The following is an 18143-nucleotide window of genomic DNA, read 5'->3' as shown; positions in this document are numbered from 1 at the left end:
TTGCATGTTCTTTCTATCTTAACTAAAAGTTTAGCTATTCAGGTGCAGTAGGTTGGTGGCCTTACATTATTATTGAAGATCTCAAGCGTTTCTTGTTGAAAACATCTTTAAAACCTATTTTCTGCAACAACTGAAACACTTTTATTTTTATTTTCCTACTTTGATAACTACTCTTGTGATTCTACGTTCAGGTTGGGCCATGGAAGTACTTATTCCCCGCACGCCCCCATAAATTAGGAGTAACATTGTCCAGTGTTATTCAGTGTCATGAAATGTATAAACCAGTAGTTTAGGACCTTTATCTAACGTGCAATGTTTGATCTGCTGGTTCCAATAGACAGTCTTCTCAAAACAGATCAAATCCGGTCAAGTGAATTTAGTTATATATGTCTTGGAAGACGTTTTGCTCCGTGTCCACAGGCTTCATCAGTTCATGTTGTTCCCTCGAATAGCCAGAATGAACAACCTAGAGAGGAGTTATTGAAGTACTGATTTCTTATAAAGAAAAACCTGAATGTTTTTGTTCCTTTTTGGAAGAAACTCCAATGTGCCTGTGCCCTGTGGCACTCAGCCCGAGGAGAGTAATTTCAGTTATGAAGTTACCATTTAAGGTACAAAATTGATAGGTTACAAATTGAACAGCATCTGTCCGAAGTCGTGCCTGAAATCAGAAAAGTAGGAAGTCAGACAGTACGTAGGCAGTTTAAGGTTAATTGGCGTGTCTAAAAAAAGCTTGTAGGTGTGAATCTGAGTGTGTGCGATTGTTTTTTTGGCGCTGTTTGACCTGTGATGGACTGGCGACCTGTCCAGTGTGTAAATCTGCCTTCACTTATTGTCAGCTGGGATCGGACCCTGAGTTGGGTTAACCATTATAGAAGAAAATTGTGGCCTCACAGGAATTGGACAACCAACATTCGGTCTAAAAGTAACACACAATGACTCTTGGCTCAGGTTTCCCTACGGGGAACGTAAACCTTCACTTTCTCCTGTTGGGAGGAGACGCTTTCAACACTTTGATCAACATATTGAGTTTTTTATCTGCGGCTTTTGCGATACTCCCATTGTGTCTATAGCAAATATATAATCTATTCAGATGCAGAGACATGCTATAAAGACATCTTGGTTTACCAAGCTGAAATATATTGTGATTCCAGAGTAACACAACAGTATTTACAGATGCTTCTTAGTCTTTTTCATCTATGTTCTGTTCGCCTGACCATCCCCCATTTTTTTTTTTTTTTTTTTTTTTTTGGTAAACCGATTTGGATCAGAGTGATTTCTGCTGCTCAGTGGGTTCAGAGGCATTCCACTGGAAACGGTAAACATACCCATTGGATTAATTACTGCGTCTTTTTTTCCTCTGGTCTGTCTGCTTCTTCGCATAAAGCCAGATTAACAGCTGATTGAACTTTGGTCCACATGTAGAGAGCCGGCCTGTCGGATCGCATCAAGAGAGCGAGGCGGCGAGCAGAGCCAGGTGTTGGTGGAGTGGAGACGGCTCGCAGCATCCTGACCCCCTCTATGAATCTCTTAATGGTTAAAATGGCACCGGTAAGGTGCAACGTAAGTCAGGTTACGTTTCTATTTGGGCTACTTGTGTGAAACTGTTGATTTAGAAAAAAAAGAAAAAGAAAAGTCCAACATCTCTGAAAATAGATACTATATGTACTGTATGTTCTTGAGTGGCTTGATGTTACAAGCTGCAATTACCAGCCACAATGCTGCCAACGTAAAACACCACAAATAAACCTTGACGAGATACAAAAAAAAAGGAAATATCTTCTTCGTTAAGTTGTGATGGAACAAGAAGCAAACTCTTCCCCTTCCTTTGTCTTCTATTTTCAGCCCGACGGATTAATATTCCAGCAGAATTAATCAAAAACAAACCAAGAACATCTACTGACGTAAAACACACGACCCAAAAATAAAACAAGGATGCTTACTAAATCACACCGAGACCGAGGAGATCTCAAGATGATGTTATTATTCATTTGGGTATAACATTTCTAAAGTTAGATAATAAGTTACAGACATATCCCATCTAACTTCATCCTGATAAATTATTCATTGGGAGCTGCTGTGCGATGCAGCACTGTTTTGCATATGCCCCTCAAACCTGAAGCGCCGTTTCATTCACACACACAGGGGGAAAAAAAAAATCCCTGATTGTTTATTGTGTTAAAGCTCGCCAAATAAAATGATCGCCCTTTATTCACGACTCGATGTAAAGTGGACTCCCTCATCCAACAAAAGACAGTCTGCCTTCCCTCTTTGCCGTCTTCGGTCTCAGTTTATCACGGTTGCATCCGTTTTCATGCAATTCCGTTTTTCGTTAAAGAGCAAATCAGGCTTTTCGCAACACGTCCATTACCACGGTGAATAATTTAAAAGGAGGTTATTGTTTTTATTTTTTTCTCTCTCTCTCTCTTTTTATATGACACCATCGTAAGCACTTATCCACCTCAGAAGGAGATCTGGCTGTGGGACGCTGCCAGAGAAATTAAAACGATGAATAAAAGATAAGATGGAGGAAAGTGCTGAACTGGGACTCTGCCTGTGATCTCTGCTGAGCAGCAGTTATGAATGCAGTTCAGAGGCCATGTCCCCCCCCCCCACCCCCCCCACCCCGTAGCCAGAGCGTCCTGGATGCCGTGTTGATAATTTGAACAGGCGGCTCATGGGGTCAGGTCGTCGGGGTCTCCGGAGGAGGAGGGGGAGGGGGGGAGGGGCCTGGAGATTAGATGGTGATCTTTTGGTCAACGGCGTGTGACAACGAGGGGAGTGTGATGGATGACTTCTCCCTGAGCGATATGACAAATCTACTACTAAGCCACAGCGAAAACAGATCCCCCGTCTCTCTTGTCGTCGCTGCCTGGTTATGATCTACATTGATTGGACCGGACTGCCGACCCCGCGGCGGCTCGAGGAGACGCCACATATGTGACGGGTCACTCGATTGTCAGACGTTGGCGTGCGACGCCGACGACACGTAGCCCAACGCAATCCTACTTCCAGATGTTTCTGTTGTACTCCCAAGCTATTGTAAGGATTAATTTCACGCTTCAGTAGCTTTACACTCACCAGTGCTGCTTTCGCCAATTGATTTAATTTATTTAAGCAAATACAACACAGTTAAAGCCCACAATTTTCATTTTCACACATTATATTGAGGCGTTCATCTTTATGATTGCGGTGGAGCTTCATAAAAATCGATCTTAGAAATGTAAATTCTTTGAATGATCAGAGAATATACATTTACAGCTGAAGGGTGGTTTTTTTTTCCCGAGTGTATGGAAAGGGATACCTTATTAACTCCTGTGTCTACTGCTTCATGCATAAAGCTTTTAACGCGAGGACGGAAACACAGGCAACTCTTCTCTTTGTCACAGACAATAATATCGCCACCCATCAGGAATGCACCGACATCAAAACACACTTAGCATTTTATTTTCTTCTTAAAGTCAAGAAAATGAGGAAGGAAAGCGACACCACAGATTCCAAACCAAACCTCCGGAAATCAACTTTATTCTGGACTGCTGTTGAAATATACAGGCTGTGTGCAAATTAAAATTATATTTAAACAAATCACTTATTTGATATTGTTAATGAAGTGTAGTTTAGAAATAGCTTTGTATCAACTTACAGTGCATAAAAACTATAGTGTATTTCATAGAAACGCATGGAAGAAGCACTGCGCATGACCTTTAACCTTTAACCTCTAATAGTTAGGCAATCCATTAAATGATTAAAGGCATCAAAACAGCAGCTGGATTCTGTGGGTCTTAGTTGGTAAATAAAATTAAAAAACACTGCAATAATATAACCTGCATTTAGTCACAGCATCTTACAGGTATGTTTTGTTTCATTTTTCGAATTTCAAACATTTAAGTTGATCCTTTTATGTAATCCTTTCTGTTCCAGTCTGTTCACTGTAGTTTGGCTTCAACATTTGGGAGTTGTGCAGATAGTTTTACTGTGAATATTTCTTTTGTTCGTGGTTGGAGCTTATTTTTCGTCACCCATCCAGAAAGTTATAGGAATCAGTTCCAGCTATTGTTGACTGAACTGAGGCGATGCTAAATTCAGGGCTGGCTTGCAAAGCTACATCACTCAGACATCCTTCTTTTGAAGAGATTTGTTGATCATAAAGTGACCAGATGTCCGTTCACAACTAATGAAATCAGCTAAAAACTACCAGCAACATCAAAGACAGAATATTCTCAAAAGAAACAATCCAATATTCATAATCCATTAAAAATATTACTTATCATTTTTCAAGACACCCCCCTCCCCCCCACGGTTAAATAGAGGCCGGTAGAAATAACGTCAGCTGTTTGTCACCGTCACCCGTACGTCAATCAAGCGGTTGATGAATCGTCACATGTCAGACTCAGTGTCGGGGTTACACCGCTCTCACCGTGGCTTCAGGCTGAACTGCAATTATTGTGAGTGTCCTGGTGGAAAAAACATTCCTCTTTGCCCTCTGACTCAGTGAGGACAGTCTCTTTGTTCCTCTTTTTTTTTTTTTGACAGCTTCTGTCACATCCCCCCCCCCCCCCTGAACGGCACTTCCACAGATGTAAACATACCTCTAATGCTATGTTCTTCAGCTGATGCTGACTTTAAAAAAAAACATACATTTTTTAAATGTAAATCAAGTCTATAAGAGGAAAGCGCTTAAGTCTGCAGGCGGTGAAGACATTACTGTCTGAACAGAGTCATTAACCGTCTCTTCTATTCTTCAGTCTTTGCTTTGGAGGATCTGTAAGTGGTCCTTAAGGGAACATGGCCAGATATTGTTTGTATTCAAGGCTGTCCTTGGATGACAAAGTTTTTCTCTTTTTTTGTGTGTGTGCATGGTTGAAATCAGCCTTTGAGAGTAGGATGAGAGTACCTTTTGGGCAACTGCCCACAACAACTTCGCCGGCAGAACATGCAGTTCTGTTCTCAAGGTCCCCCAAGTGTCTTCATGGCAGGGTTTTCAGTCCACTTTATCATTCCCTACTCCTATTTCATATTTCTTTACACCTTGAACAAAGCAAAAATAGGGAGATTTTTTTTTCTCAGCAGTTTTTTTTTTCTTTCTTGTGCATATTCATTCCTGGTGTCACAGATACAAACAGTCTTCAAGTAAGTTCCATATTTCCGACTGTATGAGGAAGGATAATCAGCTCTGCATTTAATATGCCTGCAAAAAGGGGTAAGGGATGATAGGTTTCTCAGTTCATTTGTCTTTAGAGAGAGTTGCATTGTGTGATTCATTCCTGCTGCCTGTATTATTTATAAAGCACACTGTACATCAAGATAAGAACCGTTTTTTTTCTCCGAACAACATGTACAGGCCACACATTGGTGTGTATCCAAGATGAATAAGCATTAATATAGACAATTCCATAACAATTGTCTGAAAATCAATAAAACTTTGTCATACATTGTTAGCTGACTTGCAGAGAAAGTCCCATCCAGGTGACATGGAAGAGGATTTTACTTGAATTCAAAATGGCTTTTTTCACCTGGAACTGCAAGATGTGAGACCTTCTGACAGAACCTCCACTGTGCAACAACATCAATAATGCAACTAAAAGCATTTCCCCCCCCCAATATGTAATTATATGATCGCTGCGGACCACTCATCTACACAGCATGAAAATGACTGTTTTCTCCATCAAGTAGCATCTCTACATCCACATCAGTGAGTTCACCCGTGATTAGAAATGGAGGGGTGAATGATCAACGAGGTTTTGCAGTTTTCTTTTAACTGGTGACGTGAATCAGGCAAGCTCGAGCTTATCGACTCGCTTTGTACTAAAGCTCATATAACATCCCAGCTTCCCGTGCAAGCTTTAATCTGTCTGTTGCTCCTGAAGATAAAGTGTGAGCTGTCATGCAAAGTAAACAGCACTGAATAATATAAGACAACCTGACATTTAAGAGGACCTCCCTCCGTAGCTTGTCTGAGGACAGAAACATATACTCAAGTAAACTGTCTTCTCAAGGGCTTTAAAAGTTCCCTGCATCCTTTTTCTTTTGGTGTTTTTTTCAAAAAAAAAAGGAAAACAAACAGGAAATGTTTGATTTCCTCTGAAGACGGGTTCATCTTCTGTCTAATAGAAACCTTTTAATCTCCAGAAGTCAGAGACAACAACGCAGGGTCGTCCATGAGGAAATTAAGATGTTTCAATGGTTTTCTGTAGCAGTGCGTTCTGTAGCCTGAGAGAGAGAGAGAGAGAGAGAGAGAGAGAGAGAGCTCGTGCTTTGAATCAAAACAAAAAGGGGTTTTTCAGGGGCCCATCAGCAGGCTATGTAATTAATTTTCTCCATTTGAAATACCAGAGAGCTGAGGGGAAGTAGGACAGCGTGTCCCTCCACGGCTCAGACTGCTTCTCCAGCCAGGTATAATGATAATTCCCTTCTGCGGCTTGGACATGAATGATTTAAGAGTTGTGGAGTGTTGTTGTCATTCTTATTGTCTGTGAACAGTTACAGTGGATATGACTATTCCTAATGGACAGCACAGAAAACGGAACAATATGACGAGTCCAGTGAATTCTTGTCTCTTGTGTGACCACTTGGCCATTTTCTGTCCAACACAATCGCTGCCAAAGGAAACAAATTGTCATCCTCGATGCGATAAAAACGGGTTGAGATTTTTTTTGACATTTTTTTTTGACAGAAAATGGCTTGAAAGTGGTCAACAATAGCTGCGGATTGGGGCTTTCAGACAAGACAAAGATACTCTGTTCATCTCCTCTGCAGCTTTCCGTGCAAACACATACAATGCACCGAAGCCAATAAATAAACACAAAGAAAGGAATTGTTAAGGGGAAGAAGAAAATGTACAAAAGAGAGCAGCAATTAGCTGCTAATGTGGGAGATTGGTTGTTTTTTTTTTTCCAGAGTGGGGGGCGGGGCGGGGGGGGGGGGGGGGGGGTTGGGGGGGGTTGGGCTGCTGGGGTCGGAGGAGACGACTGACTTTAAACAAATCTGCCTGATTGCCTGTGTCACTGGTGTGTCCCTGAATGACGGGGTAGGCAGTATGGGGAGGTCTCCTTCTGATGAGTTATTAAAGCCGTGGCCAATTCCATTTGCGCCACACAGGGAGGGAGCCGTCAGCCCAGCGTGCAGGCCATTACCACCGACGCCTGTGTATTTGAAGTTAATTACAGTCATTATGATTTTGAGTTATCTGTGTGGTTTAATGTCTTTGAGCCGCTCAGTTAAATGACATTTTCTGACTTCCTAGCTGAGCAGCATTTCATTTCCTTTCCAGTCTCCACAGAGTTCAAAATTGACAGCTAATGATGTTGTAATTTTTTTATTTACCCTTTAATGGAGCTTTCTGATCAATAAGTCATTTGCATAGGAAAGTGTCTTTTATATTGTAAAAAACAAAAAAACAAATACTGTTTGTTATACATCCTCCTCTTGCAAAAGTAGTTAATTCATCTTGATTTGTGCCCCAGAATGACCCTGCCACTCGCTAATAAACAAGCCAGTCCTCAATTATTAATGATTTTAAGCCACTGACAGACTGTTAATATGACACAAGTAATTTGACAAGGCAGCTTGTGTCATCTATTTGCAGATGTAATTATCAGCGTGCAAGTCAAGCTAATAGTGCCTCATCACTTGTTTGTTCACTGGGCAGCATGGACTGGTTGATGGCGTGAATATTAACATTATTTCTGATTGCATCACAACTAAAAGAAAGGCGTCCCTGTTATAAATCTACATATAATCAGCAATACGTACAAGGGATTGTTCCACTGCAATGGACCCACTGGTAAACCAACTCATCAAACAAGTAACACCAGTGCGCATTGCCTTACAAAAACAAAAACAAAAGAATCTCCTTTGTCTACATGCACACGGTTTTTGAGTGAAGTTGTTCCAAACATCTTAGAGACCACAGACCTCTGGATGAAAGCTTCATGAAATCCCTCGGTCTCTGCTCGTGTCCCCAGAGAGACTCTCGTCTTTGGAGAAAGACCCCCTGTCAACTCCAGGAGTCACCAGCTCTTCTTTATGCTGGAGATGGAGTTTCATGACACTGGTTGCAGAAAGAGTTTGAAGTTTGTCTTCCTGTTTGTGTTTTTGATATGATGCATCTTCATACACAGCTGGTGAAAAGATTCACACATCACTACACTATCATGCAGATGTATCAGATGTTATATCCCATATATATATATATATTTGAGTCATGATCCCGCAGTGCAGCAGCAACAGCCACTGCTAAATATTAAAGAAGAAAGACAAAGCATTTACACCATTTATCTTCCAAAGACATTTTTCACAGGCTGGCAACCATATGCGTTTGCCTTGATAATGCGTGACACAGCGTTCTGAAGCGTTTATAAATTATGCATTATTGATCGATAAACCTATAACTTTTTCTACTTTGAATACAGCCGTATAGAAATCGGGGTTCTCAGGCAGGAAGCATTCACTGACGCAGGGCCGAAGGTGCAGGAATCGTGTCGTAAACAGAACAGAAACAGTTTTTAGGAATGTGAAGGCTTGTCAGCTGAAAAAAGGTGAATGATGCAACCTCGAATCCTCTTTGTCCAATGCCCTCTGGACATATTTCTGTTCCAGTTAAGCTATTTCATCATGCTTGATGGACAAGAGGAACGTATTTGTTTTATGAATAAAGCAGATCTGTCAAGCTGCCAGTCGCCCACCGCTACAGTTAGCTGACTGATTGATTTAGCTGCGACTTCCCTTGAGAGTGTCAGTCACCTGTCAGTGATACAGGCTCTCCCCCCCCCATATATTTCTAATCCTGTTTCAAATATTTGTCTTTTGCCTTCATATTCAGCACTCTTCTTTTGTAACTCAGTTTCAAACAGCCTTGAGCAGGACTGCCACTCTGAATTGTGTTGATGAAGGACCCAGACATTCGATAAGTGCTACAGGCATGGGGCGATTACAGACCAGTGCATAAGCTGATCAATAGTAAACATTTAGTTTTACTAATATGACCCCAAATTTTTGTCAAGTACAACGACTTGAAGTGACTGGTTTCAGTCAAGAGTTCCCTATATCTACACCTGTTTCATAGAAAGCTGTGGGGGTGAAGCTGATGGACCAGCCGGGGGGGTAAATGACATTGCTTGAGGAGGGAGGCAGGCGCTCCCCAGCCGCCTCCTTATCAGCTCCACCGCGAGCTCCACGAATACACGAGTCGTGCAGAGGGTACGCAGACAACATCAGCAGCTGTGAGGAGGAGCGATGACTCACTTCCATAGTGGCCTTATCTTATGATATATGCAAGCTGGAGCAGCTTGCACGTGTGCCACGCGTCAACCTCACGCCTGTATCCAGGCGGCTTCAGGTGTGAAGAATGCAGAACGTTGCCAGACGCGTTAGACATTTTCCCTCGACAACCGACTCGCGGTGTGAAAAGTGACCCCGACCCTGAGCTCTGCTGAGTTTATGTCATTGTGCTGCATTGTATCCTGATTCAATCACGTTGGCCCAGGTCCAGACACAAAGAAAAATCTCAAGGATAAAACCAGACTGCAGGAGCATTATCATAAAAAGATCCACAGCTTCTTCTTTATCTATGGGAGACTGTTGATCCATGTGATTATACAGGGAGGAATACTATTTTCTGATAATGTAATCCCTCCCATGGTTTTATTTTTGTGTCCCTCCCCAGGAGAGTGTCTGACTCTTTGGCTCGTAGTTTCGAGGTTGAATGCATGTCTTGTTCTTATCGCTCCCTCCATATTGTGACTTCGACGCACGGGGAGGACGAGGGGATGGGAGGAGAGGATGTTGGGGGTGGGATGGGAGGTTGTTGAGGGCGTTGCGTGCTGCCTGATTAAACCAGAAAGCATAAAGGGAAGTCAGTCAAAATAGTTTAACCTTCTGCGACATGATTTTTCCCTCTGTTATTTGTCACAGCCAACATTACAACAGATTGCCTGAGAAATTGTGACATTTCCCGAGCGTTTACCAAATGACTATTTCATGGGCCGTGCTGACCCCTTCACTTTGAGCATTTTTTTGCAGCCTTAAGCTATATTTTATCGTAAAAGACGACACTTTAATAATCAGGCTTTGAAAAATGTAGGAGGAAAAGACTCACCAATATAAATTCAATATTGCTGAGCATAATTGTTGTAGTTGATCGGCCGTCTCTTTTTTTCTTTCAGTCGTCAGATGTCAGCGGATGAGGCGGGCTGTACTCCACAACCCATCATGGACACGAGCTGCTGGCCGTCCCATACCAAAATGTCCCGTCCGGATGGCCCCGGTTTCATAACACCACCCTGCGTTTGAGCTGTGACACCTGTGACTCACAGGCGCTGGACATCATGACGCATATGGACTACAAATACAGCCTGCTGGGCTCCGCGGTGGACGATTACCGCAAGAGGCCATTGCTCCTGCAGGTGGACGACGCGCCCATGAACCTGTTCGCCGTCCTGGAGGTGAAGCGGGAGCTGCCAAAGCGCTGGAGCGCCCTGGGCTGTTTCCGCAAAATCCGTCTGTACAGTTTTCTGTTCGGCCTGGCTGTCATGTTCCTCATCATGGCTTCGTACATTTTGACGGGGGACAAGAAGGGTCTTCTCCTCACCCCCTCCCCCTACCACTTCAGCAGCCTGGTCAGTCCCGGACCTTTTGCCTTCAACCTCACCTCAGTTAAGGATTATGCACATATTAAACTGGTGGTCAAGTCCATCAGGTCCAAGGTGGAGTTTCGCAGCAGTCGACAGCTTCCAGAGTTCGACGCGCTGGTTAAGAGCGAACCCCACGTGAGTCTTGGAGCCAAATCACTTCCATCCGTCTGATTCTGATTGTATGTGTTCAAATAGATGCTCAGAATGCAAATCTAGATGTTGTCTCCCTGAGTAGCCCAGCATGATATCGATCTGCCTTTTAATTGACAATCACAGATGTGTCTTGAGGCGTAATTAAATGCTCAGTGAAAAGGTGATTCAAATCAGTATTCATGGCTTCATGCCGTCTACACAAAGTTCAATAGAGTAACACTAGTGCAATTCCCCACTGGTTGAAATGCCTAATTAAATGCATAACGAGATAAACCTTGTATAGCTTGTAAAACACTTGATGTCAGACCACGTAATTGCATAAGTTCATACCAGTTTTTTTTTTTTTTCAGGAGGGATTTAAAGCTCAAAGTCACTCCACAGTCCTTTCAACAATTTGGCGTGGCGGCTTTCTGAGTGTCCGTTTCACCTCAAAGCCTAGTTCAATTAATTCTTAATCCTAATGATAATGACTGGTGCTGGGGCGATTTGCAACATAACTAATTTCGTATTGAACAAACTAATGAATAGGAGAATGTGGCTGCAGGACAATCGATACTGCGTCTGAGGATGGATCCGGCATTAATTGTCCTTAAAGTAGCTGCATCTCACAAGAAGTGAGCAACTTGTATTAACATGGCTCTTTGTTACATTCCATCAAAAGCAATTTACAATTTTTGTTTGGTACCTAAAGTTGAAAGTCAGCAATCCAATTATTCAGTCTGTGTTCAGAAGCTTTTTTTTAAAAATAATCCTTTCATTTAAAACAGTTCCAAACATTTTATATCGATGATCCAGCTGATTGTTGAAGGACTTGCTGCCCTATTTAGCTGAGTAAAGCAAAGGACCCACGCTTGGAAAGTTTTGGGTTTAACTCTGCAGATATATGGATCAAAAAAGCCAAACAAAACAAGCAAGTAAACAAACCATCATGTCGACAGCACAGATACAGTAGAACCACAATAGTGAAGACAATTAGTATTATTGATGATGTGTTGTTGCTAAACAGCCACTGGACGATTGCTGAAAACTATAAAAATACAGCAACTTTTATGAATATTATAATATTGTTTGTCTAGATTCATGATATTTATAGTGAAAACGGTTGTAAAACATATAGCGAATGTTCCCTGTTTATTATGGAGTCCAAGTAGTTTTTTTTTTATGTGGCTAAACATGCACTTAAGGCTTTCCTGCAATATTCCACATGTGACATTGACTTCTAAGCTTCTGCTGCCAAAAGATAAGAAGTTTGTCTTTGAGTGCCCTTAAGGCATTTCACAGTAACATTAACCTGACTGAATGAACAGACAACCCAAAACGATATTGCCCTGGCCTGTGACAGTGGCTGTGTGAGGATGAAAAAAACAAAAAACAAACAAAAAAACACATCCCTGTGTAAACCTGGACGCAATCCACAGACGCTTCATCTGTCATGGATATCAACGATATCAAATAAACTCCTTACTGTGCTTTCGGTTCCCTCACTTTTGTCAGTTTGTCTCCACAGCCAATTTATTGTCAGTCTGTAGTGTTTGTCTTTTCTATAAAACTTCCTCCTCCTGTTGAAACTAGATATCGTGTTTGTTTCCCTGTGCCTATATATAAACAGTTTTTTGGATTATTTTATCACACCTCATTCTCAAATATCTATGTGAAGTGACTGAACTGTACCCATCTTCCTTGGCGCGACTTTAGCAAAAGCTTACCTTGAGTTTCTTTGAAGGCTGAAATGTTTTTTGGGATTTAAGATCGAGTCGGGCAGATTGACACAACCCATTTGTCTTTGCAGATGTTCTCCGTGGTCCCTCGCAAGTTTCTGCCCGGCGTTAAAAACCCCTGCTGGTACGAGGATTACACCGGGAATGTCACTTCGGACCCGTATGGGACGAACTTGTACGGACGCTATTCGCGGCGATTCCGAACCGTCTTTCAGCACTTGAGGAACACTTTCCGAGAACATTTGTTTCGCCACGACGGGAAACCCTACCGCATGCGGTGCCTTCCATACTTCTATATCATTGGCCAGCCAAAGTGTGGCACAACAGATCTGTATGACAGGCTGAGACTGCATCCAGATGTCAAGTTCACCACATTCAAAGAGCCGCACTGGTGGACCCGCAAAAGGTTCGGTAAGTGAAAAACGCTATAATCTCCCGTGGTGTCGGCCTCTGGGCTGGTACACAATAATGACAGCCCGAGAGCTTTATAACTGTGAAACGCGACTCCCTACAACGCATCATTATGACAAAACTATACCTCAGGCGGCTTCGGAAAGGCACTAAGTGACAGAGGTTTGATCAGGACTCCAAAGCAGAGCTGTATGTTCTTCGGTATAATTAAATTCATCTCCTATACTTTGACTGTCATCGGCTTGCCGAGATGTATGGACCGCGGTGATTAAATTCCAGCAATTCTAAACATTTTCAGCCGTTAATTGGCAAGAAAGTCCTCTGGGTATTGACTGACAACTCCACAGTATGTCAAACTAGGAGATTTTATAACATCAAATATACCAACAATTCAAAAAAAAAAAAAGAAAAAGGAAAGATTTTTTTGTGTAAAACTTGCTGGATATGAACCTTGAATGTGACATTTCAGTGATTCCGATGCATGCAGTTCAGCCTCCCAGCACAGTTCCAATGCAATTAGCCAAGAAATGAATATTCAACGCCCGCCTCGTGCAGTGCATGACAATAAACTTAAAGTGTTTATTTTGTACCTGAGAGTTGTTCGCCTCAAATGTACAGCTCTAATGGTGAATTTACTATCTTCATTGCCTCCTCCGGTCAACATTTTAAATGCTAATCAGTTTCTCCCCTTCCCTCTCCAGTGTGCGCCTTCATTAGCATCCTCCTCGGGTGGCGTCAACTCTCGCACACATATAGGCGGCTGAGGTTGTGTTTTAATAGCACAATGACTGTATGTAGAACAGTGTGTGAGCGATATACCTCACCCTCATTTGTGACATAGATTATTCATCTCTGCAATGGAAGCCACTTGAAGGAACGTGAAGAAAAAAAAAAAAAAAAAAAGCACGTGACGCTTCCTCTCACGCTTTGAACCCACGTGTGTGGGTGCAACGTTTCTTGCACTTGTTTAGCAAACCTGAATGTTGCACACATTTCCAACAATCTATGAGCTTGTAGCCATCATCATATTCAAGCTTCCTATCTGTACCCTGGTTAGATTTAGGAAGGTAACAGAGCAATTGTACATTTATGTAATTACAAAGCAAATCATTTCTTTTCATGAAGGAGCCGTTCCATATTTCACAAAGTCTCCGAGGCATATTTTCTTCTTGAGCATGTTTGCCAGTTTATCTGGGGGTGGCTTGATCACTATCAGTTAATCATCGGCTTGTTTCAAATCAGATTGTGTAGATACACACAGCCCTGCTGCCTACAATAATGGCTCACACTGTTGGCGTTCAGGGGGTTTGAACAGGTGGCCACTCAAACAAGTTATTCACTTAAACAAAGAGACGGACCCTCAAACTGTGCATGGAGAAGTACGAGCCGCCTGGCAGCAGACATCTGGTCGTATGGCAGTTCTGTCATCGACAAGTGTGGTTGCCATCTTGGGTTTTCTTTTTCCGTGAGCATCTGTGATGGTAAAAGAGCGACCACACCATCACAGATGGGATTGAAAGCTGTGCAAGATGTGGGAGCAAGACTGTATTTGCCCAGAATAAACTCAAACCCCTCCATATTAAACAAATCCATCACACTGAACTTAGAAATGAAATGTTAGATTCAAGTTTTGGTTTGATTTGGTGACTTTTTTTTTTTTTTTTTAAACCAAAGAACGAGGCTGTTTCAACTTAGATTAAAGAAAGGCTTTTGCATTTAAATTTAGTTCAACTGTGGATTTAAATACATTTTTTCAACAAGGCCAAATCATAATCATCTTGCAACACCAATGCGTTTCTCTCTCCCCTATATTTTATGAAACAGCCATTAAGGCTCATGAATACTAAGGAATCGGCAGCAGCTCGAGAGGCGAGCGTCAGAGGAGTGACTCAGAGCGCGTGACTCACTTAATGTGTGTCACCATTTGTTAAAAATCATTTTCGGGGGGGAAAAATAGAAGCAAAGATCAGCAGTTAAAGTGTACCGCAATGATCTTCCTCTATACTGATGTCACTGGCAAAAGTCAGCACTGATTATGAAATCAAACGCAGATTAGATAATTGCTTCATACCGAGTTGTGTACGTGCAGCGCTCAGTGATAGTCGCATAATTGTTCTTTAAGGACTGTAGTACGAGGAATTTCGTGGTTGTTTCTCACTGTGGAGTTAATCTTCAGCACATTGACAACTCAAGCACATATACTGTATATATATATATATATATATATATATATATATATATATATATAATTTTTTTTTTGGTTTGTTTGTTTGTTTTTTTTGCCTGGAGCTACTTGTCTAAAAATTACTTAATGGTTTTTACAGTTTTGTTCAGGGTTTTCAACGCAGCTCGCTCTCATTATGGGCACTGCATACAGTACTGGCCACAATTTTGGAAAAATTCATCCAAATTCTCAGCACCGATATCAAAGAGGCTTAACTGTCGCAGCAGAAGAAATCCCTTTGAAGAACATCCAGTTGCCGACGATGGCCCTAATCCCTCCGAGACTCAAAACCTAATTGGTGGACTGATCAGTCTGCATGCAATACGTACTTTTAGCTTCAGGTGATAATTATTTGAACCTCATAAAGCCGTTGGATTTGAATTGAGTTGTTTGCATTAATTTGTCCGCCTTATATTTGTGTTTTTCTGCAGTTTGTTGTGGTGCGTAGTGGCAAATGCAGCGGCGTCCCAAGGACATAGGTCCCTCTCATTTATTGTCCCCTATTCGTTCCTTGTGCTTTCATCTTCGCTGTCACTTTCTCTTTATCCCTCCTGGGCTTGTACTTCTGGCTATGCGCTGGTAATCAGCACTTTTCTCTTAAGACGTCCTTAGAGAAACACTCTGAATTCAAACGGTCTTGTTTTGTATTTATTTATTTCATTCCCCTCGAGGGCGACGCTCAGCCGACGCAGTTGAAAAGGTGATTTGATGCGATCCGCGCCACATAACTTTCTCAGAGCGGCGGTTTGAATCTTAAGTAGCTGTGTCTGTCGTGTACAGTCCTCGTCACCATACTTGGCTTGAAAGAAAATTGTCTGATGCCAAATTCAAATCAAAAAGCGAAAAGGATGAAATAACAATGTGAATAATGTACAAAAATACCTTAAGTGAAGCACAGCAGAGCCGTCGCACCGCGTGCGGCTGTGACCGCTTGGCATGAATAACGATGCAGGATGGTGTTTAAAGACTTCAACGAGAGTTTTGTAATCATGTTTTCCCGCTAACTAGTGAAAGGTGTTTTACTGGGTTCCCATCAAAGCGTCACTAAAACGAACAGACGCCCGCGTTGCCTCATTATTCTTATGGTGCAGGGATACGACACCGGAGTCCTACACTGATTCTCCACAATTGCCCAGTAAATTATAATTACGCTGCGCGCCACAGACGCTCACATGGAGAACACATTTTCAAGTGCGACATTTGAGGCATTAACTTGCCATTGGCCCTTTAATGGAAACATTCAAAACTGAACAGGGACAGTATGACAGTTTTGGTTTGGATCCGAACTCAGATTTTTTTCTTCGGTCACATAGAAGTCGGGACAACATTAAAGCCCTAATGACCCTCTGAGGTCTGATCATGGAAACACATGAAGAGAGAGCTGGCAGGAGTGAAAACATGCTTGACGAAGACACACTCCTCTTCGGCTGAAGGTTTCCTCTCAAAGTCATGTACATTCCAGCTAGTTTTCCAGAGTGATTAAAGAACTCACTGCTTCTAAAAGCGTACGCTCTTCACTGTACCCATACTCTCCTACCTCCTTGTCTTCCAGGCATCATCCGCCTCAGCGAGGGCTTCCATGATCGATACCCAGTGGAGGACTACCTGGACTTGTTTGATCAGGCTGCTCACCAGATTCAGGGCAACCTCACGGCGAACGCCAGCGGCTCCCCCGGCCACCCAAACATCATCATCGGTATGCGAGACCGCACGGCAAATAAGTTCAACTTCATTATTCTAACAAAGTGACAATACTTTGCAAATTAATTTTAAAAGAGTTACACCCAATAAACCTGTTGTATTCATTAGTTCGCCTGATAAGGAGAGATGAATTTATTCATGGTACGCAGGTCAGAACAGAGGACAGATTCAAAATCACTAACTGGAGGCTTTAAATACAAGAGAGTGATTACTGTTTGAATATATCAGTAATGGACAATCTGTATATTGTCCTTGTATTTAGTTACATCCACAGTATAGTGACACCACATAGCAGCCTGATTTAAGAAGCAATATAATTTTATTGGGTGGTTTTATTCATTAGATGTTAATCAGGAGTTTAATTTAATGTCACTTCCTTGCTCTGCCTATTAAAGGTGGAGGACGAGGAACATTGTTGTGCATTTGTACAACAGTGAAATCAAACTTTGTCCTCGACTCTCCGATCAGAACAACTGTTTTATTCACAACTCCGAAACTACCTAAAACAACAGAATGATTGTTGTATTGTCCATTATGATGTTGGAATCCATGTTTTTTTGTTTTTTTTTCTTACATTATACTGCTGCTATAAATTCTCTCACACCACCTTTCAAACATGATTTCTGTCCTGTTACTTCCCGTCCAGAAGTAGCGCTCAACTCTCGTCATCTTTCACGGTAAAGAATCTGCACTAATGAGTATAATCTGTTCCAATGACGGACAACCTTGGAGTTCTGGGTCATTTATAAAAGGATTTGGGCGCCCAAAGAAACTCTTTGGTTAACGACCTCTGGTTACATCCTTCTTTTCATCTCTCAGGTGCTTTGGTTTGAATCCTTTAGCTTCCCTGAGAGCATAAGTATGATGCTCATTATAGATTAAGCTCGCACAAGAAATGTATTGTACCATATAAGCCTTGAATGAATCAGAAACAGTTTGTTTCTTCCACATATTCAATAGATTTCATTCTGATCTGAAGCGGAGTTACTGCACAAAGCTTTGCACATTAATATTACAAAAAAAAAATGTAACTACATATTTGGCTAGAGTAATAATGGAAGTATCATGTGGAGACCGCATAATCTTGGCACAGCATGCAAGATGCAAAGCAATTGTGTTGTTTTTGGCAGTCAGACACAGTAAATATCTCCACCTTCATCAAAATTTCAACAAAGGAATCCAAACATTGCTTCCATAGGGAGCGGGCAGCCGCTCTGATGCATTGTGATTAGAAATTATCCACTTTGAGGTGTGCTGGGGATATAAAGAACAAAATCAGATTTTCACTGATAACAAACACTATTA

The 18143-nt window shown here is 41.9% G+C and overlaps 1 protein-coding gene across 2 annotated transcripts in view; it reads left to right on the top strand.

The window, feature by feature from the left end:
* Window positions 1-18143, top strand: part of chst15 (carbohydrate sulfotransferase 15) — a 37489-nt gene that overhangs the window by 11429 nt on the left and 7917 nt on the right. Inside the window, exons 2-4 of one of the 2 annotated variants that reach the window (XM_080516771.1) lie at window positions 10164-10616; window positions 12574-12913; window positions 16690-16833. In XM_080516771.1, coding sequence (XP_080372897.1) covers window positions 10326-10616; window positions 12574-12913; window positions 16690-16833 — 775 coding nt within the window. In that variant the 5' untranslated portion in view covers window positions 10164-10325. Of the gene's footprint in view, window positions 1-10163; window positions 10767-12573; window positions 12914-16689; window positions 16834-18143 lie in introns of both variants that reach the window. The other variant, XM_080516770.1, reaches the window with a different exon arrangement.

This window comes from Blennius ocellaris, assembly GCF_963422515.1.
Source record: "Blennius ocellaris genome assembly, chromosome: 21".
Lineage (NCBI taxonomy): Eukaryota > Metazoa > Chordata > Actinopteri > Blenniiformes > Blenniidae > Blennius > Blennius ocellaris.
The sequence above is the reverse complement of the archived record's forward strand: the minus strand, read 5'-3'. Positions and strand labels throughout refer to the sequence as shown.